General features: G+C 35.3%; 1 protein-coding gene across 1 annotated transcript in view; it reads right to left on the bottom strand.

The window, feature by feature from the left end:
• Window positions 1-851: 851 nt before the first annotated feature.
• The window catches only part of wfdc1 (WAP four-disulfide core domain 1), a 35,089-nt gene continuing 25,661 nt past the window's right edge, over window positions 852-10,279 (bottom strand). The window contains exons 2-7 of the mRNA XM_030137662.1: window positions 8,675-8,870; window positions 6,452-6,535; window positions 4,520-4,660; window positions 3,947-3,997; window positions 1,201-1,260; window positions 852-1,094 (exon numbers count right to left, since the gene is read on the bottom strand). Coding sequence (XP_029993522.1) covers window positions 1,202-1,260; window positions 3,947-3,997; window positions 4,520-4,660; window positions 6,452-6,535; window positions 8,675-8,870 — 531 coding nt within the window. The 3' untranslated portion in view covers window positions 852-1,094; window position 1,201. The remainder of the gene's footprint in view (window positions 1,095-1,200; window positions 1,261-3,946; window positions 3,998-4,519; window positions 4,661-6,451; window positions 6,536-8,674; window positions 8,871-10,279) is intronic.

The following is a 10,279-nucleotide window of genomic DNA, read 5'->3' as shown; positions in this document are numbered from 1 at the left end:
TGTTGTAGCAGAAAAAAGCAGAAGTTCCTTCAGTTGAATTATAGCTGGAAGAAATAGTCAAACTCTCTAATATGGAGAGAATCTAGTTCTCATTGTTAAATAAACTACACCAGTTTAATAAGGTTTGGCATCCTCCTTCTATAGTATATTGATAACTCAACCGTATTGTGTTACAATTTATGTGGTAAGTCATGGGTTGTTAACCCTTTATCGACCAAGTGACTATTTTTGGTCATTTCAACAATTACAGTGAGGACAGTGAGGCAACAATCTCAGGTCCAATGTGGTCTCCAGGGTATGTAAGGTCCACCTCTGCATGAACAGTGAGTGTACCTGCTTTGTTAGGTACCATGAAGTAATGGTACTAATGTAAGGAATGATGTTCAAAGGGTTAATGTGGATGTGGACAGGGTTCTGGATCAACACTGATGTTGTAATGTTCTAAAATACATGTTCCTTTCACCATACACGTGTTTTTCTTATATTTTTTATATTTACTTCTTGGATTTGCTTTCTGTTTTTTGCCACTTATGGGTAAGGAACCAAATATGGTAACTTCATTGACCTTGATTTTCTACATAACAATAAAAAAATTGAAAATTTATGTCCAATAACACAGTAAGGTTGAAATGTTGAATTTCAGAGTGTTTCTATGAGTGAACTATAAAGGGTATTTAAGTGTGTGTTTGTGGTGTTTGCTTTCTTCTGATATACTTTTGGTTTGTTTACTCCGTGTTTGATTTTCAAAATGAGCACAAATTGTAATGGATGTTTTTGGGATCAATTCTTCAATGAAAAGTTTGACAAAGAAAAATCACATGTGCTCTGTTCTGCTCTGATCCTGTGCTTTCTTTAAAAAAACCTCAATCAGACAGGGGTATAAACTACTTTTTCTTTGGTTATATATTCTAAATACATCAGACCTGCGTCCCAAAAGACATCATGACCAGGGAGAGGCTTTGCACAGAGGAGGTAGCAGCTGTTGGTTTGGAGGCACCATCTGATCTGATCCTGGGTCAGCTTGGATGAGAGTATGAGCGGGTTGAAGTCTGAGGTTGTGATATGGTCACAGCTGAGGCTGAGGTCAGGTCCATCTGAGAGCAGGTAGCACAAAAACAAAAAGCCTTTATGAGATGCTAAACACATATTGTATTGATATTTTTTAGAATGAAATGATAGATCGAGCGGCTGAAAACTTACTTCATCCCAGGTGCTTGTGATGATGTTTTTCGTAGCCTACTGCATTGTTAGAGCTGGTTCCTGTTATAGAAGAACCATCATCACATTAGCCTGATTGGTACTGTTTGGTTCAGGCCTGATACAAGTTTATAAGAAATCTTACCCAAAGGAGGACTGATATGTGTACTTATTTATTTACTTTTTGCTATTTATTACTTATGCTAAGTGTAATGGCGGAGGTTATGTTTTCATCTGGGTTTTTCTGTCTGTCTGTCTGTTAGCAAGATAGCTCAAAAAGTTATGGACGGATTTGGATAAAATTTTCAGGAAATGTTGATACTGGCACAAGGAACAAATTACTAAATTTTGTTGGTGATGGGGCTGATCTGCTTTGGTGGAGGTCTGTGCTCTCCGAGTGCTTTTCTAGTTTTATTCAATATTATTCATTCTTTTTAATTTATATATGTTTGTGTGTATATTCAGGGTGGGGAAGCAAAATTTACAATGAACATTTAGTTGTTTTTTCTCAGCAGGCACTACGTCAATTGTTTTGAAACCAAACATGTATTGATGTCATAATCATACCTAACACTATTATCCATACCTTTTCAGAAACTTTTGCCCATATGAGTAATCAGGAAAGCAAACGTCAAAGAGTGTGTGATTTGCTGAATGCGCTCGTCACACCAAAGGAGATTTCAAAAATAGTTGGAGTGTCCATAAAGACTGTTTATAATGGAAAGAAGAGAATGACTATGAGCAAAACTATTAAAGTAAAGTTAAAGTCTGGAAGTGGAGGAAGCAACAAAAAACGTACCAAAGCTTTTATTAAAGCTCTCAAATCCAAAATCCTAAAGGATCCAACCAAATCCATGAGAAAAATTGCGATTGAACTTGAGGTAGACAACAAGACCGTTAGAAATGCTGTAAAATATGATTTGAAGTTAAAATCTTACACAAGAACACCAAAACACTTGTTGACAACAGCTATGAAGGAAAAGAGATTGGAAAGGTGCAAGAAAATTATTACATGGTTCAAGAAAAAGTCCTCCATTGTAACAATCTTTTCAGATGAAAAGATCTTCACTGTCGATGCTGTTCTGAACCGCAGAATTGACAGATTCATTGCAAAATCTCCTTTGGTGTGACGAGTGCATTCAGCAAATCACACACTCTTTGACGTTTGCTTTCCTGATTACTCATATGGGCAAAAGTTTCTGAAAAGGTATGGATAATAGTGTTAGGTATGATTATGACATCAATATATGTTTGGTTTCAAAACAATTGACGTAGTGCCTGCTGAGAAAAAACAACTAAATGTTCATTGTAAATTTTGCTTCCCCACCCTGTATATACACTACCAGTCAATAGTTTGGACTCATCTCATTTAAATGGCATGAGATGGACCACAGATGGCCAACAAGTGCTCAGCATCACTGGGAATTCCTTCAAGACTTTTGGAAAACATTTCAGGTGACTAACTCATGAAGCTCATCGAGAGAATGCCAAGAATGTGCAAAGCAGTAATAAATCAAAATGTGGCTATTTTGAAGAATCTGAAATATAAAACATGCTTTGAGTTATGTCACACTTTTTTTAACCACATAATTCCATGTGTGTTCATTCATAGTTTTGATGCCTTCAGTGAGAATCTACAAAGTAATCAGTCATGAAAATAAAGAAAAAACAGGTGAGTCCAAACTTTTGACTGGTAGTGTACGTGAGTATTTATGTATATATGTGTGTTTGTGTACATATGCGTATGCGTGTGTGTTTGTGTGTATACATATACACAATTTTTCCTTATTTGTTTTATTTTTCTTTCTTTTTTTTCTTTTTTTAGTTGAATTGTTTTCTTTAACTATTTCTTTGTCCTTTATTTGGGTTTTGATTTGCCCTGGGTGGTGGGCGAGAAGGGAGTTGACATTCAGGTGTGACAATCAATGTTTATTCTGTATTTTTATGCCCTATGCTATGATGTCTAAAATGTTCAAAATTTTCTATTAACCCTTTCATGCATGAATTATGAGAACCTTAATCAAGATTTTTTTCCTGGGTGTTTTTATTCCTCTTTACGCATGAAAAAAATGTGATTGAATTGTTTTATCTATCTATCTATCTATCTATCTATCTATCTATCTATCTATCTATCTATCTATCTATCTATCTATCTATCTATCTATCTATCTATCTATCTATCTATCTATCTATCTATCTATCTATCTATCTATCTATCTATCTATCTATCTATTTATCAACTTATTTTTCATGGAGTTACAAAAATGTCCACTCAGCTGGACACCATGTATTTAATTTTAGAAGCAAAGAAATATGTATTTACTGATGTACTGTGTGAAAACTATTAAATAAAAACATGTTTAATGCTGCTAATCTGATGTTTTCTCATATTTTAACATATTCTAATACTAGTTATTTACTTCATGGAGATAATATGCAAAAAAAAAAGCTAAAAAGAAAAAACAAACAAAAAAAACAACTGTTATTTGCAGTCTAATAACAATTTGCATTTTTTTTGCACTCAAACATGTTAGTGCAGATCAGGATCATCTAGAATAGCAAAGTTACAGTAATGGTATGAATTACAGTGTTTAGGATGATGTATAAACGTCCACTGTGTTGGCTGATATGGAACTAAAACAACAAAATCCATGAATATATAAGAGAACGCCTTTGAACAGCTGTCCACTGTAGTGACCGCTATGCATGAAAGGGTTAATAAAGTCAGGAAAAAAAAGAGAAATCTTACCCAAGTAATCCTTGTAGTCCTTAAAGTATTTGTGCCTCAGACCACGTCCATCTGTGAATTTGATACAAAAAAAGTCACTTCAAAGTAAATACTCATACCTGATCCTCACATAATACACATTTTACTCTGAAGGCCAAATTAAGAGACGAAAAGATACATCAAACACAAAGTCTCTGTTCTTTTCATTAAAATGTGAGTTTGTTCTTACTGCCAAAAGCTTAAACCCCAGATCATCTTGTTCACGTCTACAGAGTTTCCAGGCCTCACCAATTAGTGTATTTTTGGATCTATTCGATAGGAGGATCTTGGCATCTATCTGGATCTAATCTGCCAGGGGATACCAGGCCAGACTCAGGCAGCTGCTGGTTTGACTCAGATCCTTCATCTGTCATTTGGCGCTTATAAAAACACTTATTACGTAGATGACTTTAATTAGATTAAATAAACAGAGGATTAGATCTGATAATACATTAAGGATAAGAGAGTGTATGTGTCATAAGTATGCGTTCCAAGCCACATGTCAATCACACATCAAATGATTCTATTACTATGACATCCTTTTTTTAGTCTTACCAGTGTTGCCACGCTGCTTGATACACTGTCCGCGGTTGGGGATGCCAGCGGCTGGGTTTCCTGGGTTGATGATGTGGCATTCGTAGCCTGTGGGACAGTGCAGAGGTTCGTCTCCATCCTCTGTTGTACTGCAGGCTTCAGCTAACAAGCACAAAAACACACACAGATGAAATGAATATTCACAATAACAGACAGACAGATGTGGCACTTAGTGACATTTAAAGAATCAATTTGTTTGAATTATTGTCAGTTATTATAGTTTATCATTATAATTATCATTGTTGCTATTGCTGATATTTTCTTGTATGAGGGTCTTCTTTTTTTCTTTTTTTTTCACCCCCCTTTGCTCTCTCCTTCTTTCTTCTCCCTTTCTTCTCTTTCCACCTGTTTCTTCCTGTTAGGTCCAGTGTCAAAATGTGGTTCAACACTGTAAAAAAATCTAAATCTTACCAAGTGTATTTTTCTCATTTCTAGTCAAAATATCTCATCACACTTAAAATAAGACATAATCATCTAAAGAGAAACTTTTCAGTGAGATATAAGAACTTATTTTTAGATAATAGATCTTAAAAATCTTATTTCAAGAAATCTTAGCAAGATAATTTTCACTTGTTCCATTGGCAGATTTTTTGCTTGAATTAAGAAAAAAAAAAAAAAATCACAAAAAACACCTTGAATTAAGACAAAAAAAAAAACAAAACAAAACTTGAATTAAAAAAAAAAAAAAATCTGCCAAAAAATCTGAATCTACCTTAATTCAACGGTTTTTTGTTTTTTTTGTTTTTTTTGCTTAATTCAAGCAAAAAATCTGCCAATAGAACAAATGAAAATTATTTTGGTATGATAACATTTTCGTGATCTATTGTCAAAAAATATGTTACTATATCTTACTGAAAAGTTAGTCTTTAGGTGATTATGTCATATTTTAAGTGTGATGCGATATTGTGACTAGAAATGAGAAAAATACACTTGGTAAGATTTAGATTTTTGTAGTGAACAAAAACCAAAAATAAAACAGTGGAATATCAAGGGGAGCCTTATACAGTGTGGGGAAGCAAAATTTACAATATTTTGAGGCAGGGATTGAAAAACAGTGTATGACCAATTAGTTTATTGAAAGTCATGAGAATTTATTTGCCACAAGAAAACTGACAGAATAGAAAATGTTTTTATTCTATGTGTCCTCCTTCTGTCTCAATAACTGCCTTCACACGCTTCCTGAAACTTGCACAAGTGTTCCTCAGATATTCGGGTGACAACTTCTCCCATTCTTCTTTAATAGTATCTTCCAGACTTTCTCGTAATAGTTTTGCTCATAGTCATTCTCTTCTTTACATTATAAACAGTCTTTATGGACACTCCAACTATTTTTGAAATCTCCTTTGGTGTGACGAGTGCATTCAGCAAATCACACACTCTTTGACGTTTGCTTTCCTGATTACTCATATGGGCAAAAGTTTCTGAAAAGGTATGGATAATAGTGTTAGGTATGATTATGACATCAATATATGTTTGGTTTCAAAACAATTGACGTAGTGCCTGCTGAGAAAAAACAACTAAATGTTCATTGTAAATTTTGCTTCCCCACCCTGTATACTTTATGAAGTTCCGCTTGGTAAAGCAAATTTGTTCAGCACAACAAGGCAGCCAAACCACCATTCTGCTGTTACGATGCTGGAAAAAGATTAAAAAAAAAAAAAAAAAAAAAAAAAGAATCAATTTGTTAATTTATTCAGCTCTCCTTTTGTCCACTTTTCTCCAGAATGCTGAAAGTCATTGAGACATACTTCCTGTGTGTCAGTTCCTTTGACAAACCTCCCTGCAGAATTATCTAACACTTTATGAATAAAAGGTGCTTTGTTGAGTACTATCACATTCATCCTCACAGAAGTTAAAGTGCATTAGTCTGATCTGGTTTGTGTCTGTTCTCACCTTGTAAAACCTCCTCAGGACCATCCAGCAGCCAGCCGTTACCCCCCAACCACCGAGGCTTGGGCTGCACCAGCCAGTCCAGCACTGCACACACATACACATATTATTTCACATTTTATCAAAAGGAAATATGGTCATGGATTGGTACAACATTAAATATAACATTTCTAAATACACTGTTTCCCATAAAACTGTAATTATTTTGTTTTCAGACACATTTCACTTTTTATTCCTATTTATACACATCAGTAATCACCTTTGACCCAGTGTAATGATTACATACTGAGTCCCAGTTACACTTTATCTATCAAGAATAAATCACATTGTCCTAATCATTTCATGAGAAGAGCTAAAAATATTTTATTCCAACTTTATTGGCAACGGTGTGTATTGTACAAAAAAACCTAAAAGGTGAACTTCCCTTGCATTTTGACAATAATACGTACATGAACAGAAGTGTTTTCCTGTTGAAAAGTATGCTGCAGCTGACAGGTTCTGCACAATGGTTGGTCATTACAGCTGTCAATCACTTACCTTCACCTCCCTCCATTTCTTTGTAAAGAGATCAGATTTTCCATAATGGCTTAGATCAAGGATGTCAAACAAAAAATAACACTTGTCTACAATTTCTTTTTTAGAAATTATCTGCTTCAGAGATTAAATGTACTAAATGTTATGTGTTTTAATAAGACTAATTGGAAAACAAATGACAAAAGTGTTTTTTTGCTGATGTTTTCAAGGTATATGATAAAGTGTTATTAGACATATATTGATTTATGTACATTTATACAACAGATTTATAAATCTTCCACTAGATAGAACCTGTAAAGTGAATGTATTGTAATGTGCAGACAGTGTTTTGAAGTAGATCTGTCGCTCTGACACAAATTTTCCTTTTGAGTAAAACCCATTCTTTCATTAATTCTCGAATTTCACATTTTGACCCAAAAGTGTATGTTGGAAACTTCAGCCAATCAGCATTTATGACTTGATTTTTCTTTATCAGTGATTGACACATGGTAAAATTTCACTAGTTTTATTCTGGAAGCATTTTACTTGTATACCAGTGTAACCCACCAAAGGGTCCAATCCAGCCAATAGTGTCACTGAATCCTGACAAGTTGTTTCATTCTTAAAGTTAAATAATATGTATTTCAGTTCCAAATGCATATTAGCAAGTGTTTTGAGCCTTTGTATATCTAATACACATGTATAAATGATAAACTGAGGCTTAATATTGTTAAATTCACTTATTTTTCAGGTTGTTCATGGTTGTTTAGGTTATTCCCATTTTTATAATTACATTTTCATTATGTAATTTTACTTTTTCGCACTAAAATAAAAGAAGAAACTGGAGGTGACATTATTTTCAGACTATTCTGCCATTATTTTACTGATATTTTTTGCTTGAAAATAAATTGCTGTATGACACAGATGTTAAACATGTAGCCCGGGGCCAAATCCGGCCTACCAAAGGGTCTAGTCCAGCCCCTGGGATGAATTTATGAAATGCAAAAATTACACTAAGATGTTAACAATCATTTTAGTTCAGGTTCCACATTCAAACCAATCCAGTCTTATAATAACCTATGAATACTCACAACTCCAAATTTTTCTCTTCGTAAATGTAAATGTTTTCATGTATTTAGACTAAAACAAAGTATAATTTCACAAAAAAATCTGAATAACCGGAACAAATATGAACAACCTGAAACGTCTTAAGAGAAGTGCAATTTTAATAATATTCCACCTGTTACTAAATATTTTGTGTATCTGTAGATCCACTGTGATCTGTAAGTTATAATGTACATGTGGAAATGATCAACTAAAGCACAATAGTGTTAAAATTACAATTTATTTTTTTTCAGTTTGTTCATGTTATTCATATTGTTCAAAAGGATAGTTTGTAGATGTAAACATTTTCGTAATGTAATTTTACTTTTTTCAGAGAGAAAAGTTTGGAATTGACATTATTTATACATTATTATTTTACTGATCCGACCCACTTCAGATCAAATTTAGCTGAATGTGGCCCCTGAACTAAAATGAGTTTGACACCCCTGGCTTACATTTTCTGTGTCTAAATTGTGTTAATGTGTTAAATTACAATATTATAGAACGTTAACCAAATGATGCACAAAAAAAAAAAGTCCATTGAGGCTTTGATTTTAGCAGCAGACTGTGTACTTCTGTTGAACCAATGGGTCTGATGGTTCTGCTGACCTGGCGGGGGCTGAACAGACTCTAGACAGGCGTAGATGCAGCCATTGTAGCAGCAGCGCTTATGACGCTCACACTCCGAGTCTGAGCGACAGCCTGGCACCTCACAGGCCCGTTCTGGCAGCATCTGAGGCGGTGGCGGACACCTGTCGTTCTTCTGGTGCTGCGTAGACTGGGAGTGGTTTGGATACTCATAGTCCTGCAAGACAAGAGAGAGGGTGTAGTTTGTTACCACCAGAGGGCAGCACAGCATCTGATAGGTAATGATCCCAATAATGCAAGGCAAAGACACACACACACACACACTCATACACACTAGGCCTGGCTCCAGCGTGCATGCCTGCCTGCAAACGTCTTGACCTGAATCGAGAAGGTGATTCACAGTGGGAGCAAACACTTCCCTGAGAGTCTATGAGGGGAAAAAGTAGGCCACAGAACCTTGAGCCAAGCCCTTTACACACTTCAACAGCTTGGCAACATGAAGTGTACAGTCGCCTACAAGCAAACATGCACGTACACACACTGATATACGCACAATTTTCCACAGTTGCTAAGAAGATATGGTCTTGCATAGCTTTGGAGAGGCTAACACAATGGGATCTGTATCACAGTGGTGTTTTGTTTTTGTTTTTTTTCATTTAGCGGCAGCTCTCTTCAGGGCAGAGCTCGCTGGATTCTTTGGCACTCCTGGTATTAAGTATCACAAGTTTTGCGGTACAATATAATCAGTCATTTATTGTTGGGATTATTGGAACAAAATCCCACAGCTGCACTTGACTAAACATATTTTCTCATACTGTATTTGCGTTTGTGGAACAAGCCAGAGGGAGAGTTCAAGTTACAGTTCAATTTTTCCAGTTGTGTCGCAGAGATTCATCCAGGGCCGGACCCAGCCTATAGGGGGCCCTCAGTACATACACAGCAACTGCAAGTACAGGCTGTCCGCAAAGTCTTTTTACAATTTAAAAAAAATACTACAAAAAGAATTGATGAGATATGCTAATCAGATTTGTTCTATGTACTCAGTGGTTGTCAAAGTTTTTCAGTCACATTGTGGGATTATGTGCAATCGAATCATCAGTCAGACAGAGGAGCATCTTCTCAAAAAGACCGCCTGAGCTCCACTGTTGAACGGACAGGTTCAGTAAATCTTACTTCCCACATTCTATAACACTGTACAATAAACTCACCTCTGTCTGAGGTCTACGGTCATAAATCCATTTGCACTTAAATGTCATTTTGCACATTCCCGGTTGGAATATTTCAACTTGTTTAGCACCTTACAGCATATTACAGTTATTTCTCAACACATTACAATTATTTTCCAGATTCTTCCCAGATCTTTTTATACTTCTAATTTATGGTGTACAGTATTTGTCTTAATTCAATTTTGCTGTGGTTTGATATTATTATTGAATGTGTCATGCTCCTGCTACACTGTAATTTCCCAGTTTGGGATGAATAAAGTCTGTCTGTCTGTCTGTCTGTCTGTCTGTCTATCTATCTATCTATCTATCTATCATTGGTCCATTTTTCTTCAACGAGAGATCAATTACTGTAAATATTTTCCTTGAGCTTTTGACTGAATATGTGACATTACAACTGGAT

The sequence above is a fragment of the Sphaeramia orbicularis genome, chromosome 6 (assembly GCF_902148855.1).
Source record: "Sphaeramia orbicularis chromosome 6, fSphaOr1.1, whole genome shotgun sequence".
Classification (NCBI taxonomy): domain Eukaryota; kingdom Metazoa; phylum Chordata; class Actinopteri; order Kurtiformes; family Apogonidae; genus Sphaeramia; species Sphaeramia orbicularis.
Note: the sequence above shows the minus strand (reverse complement) of the source record. Positions and strands in the feature narration are given on the sequence as shown.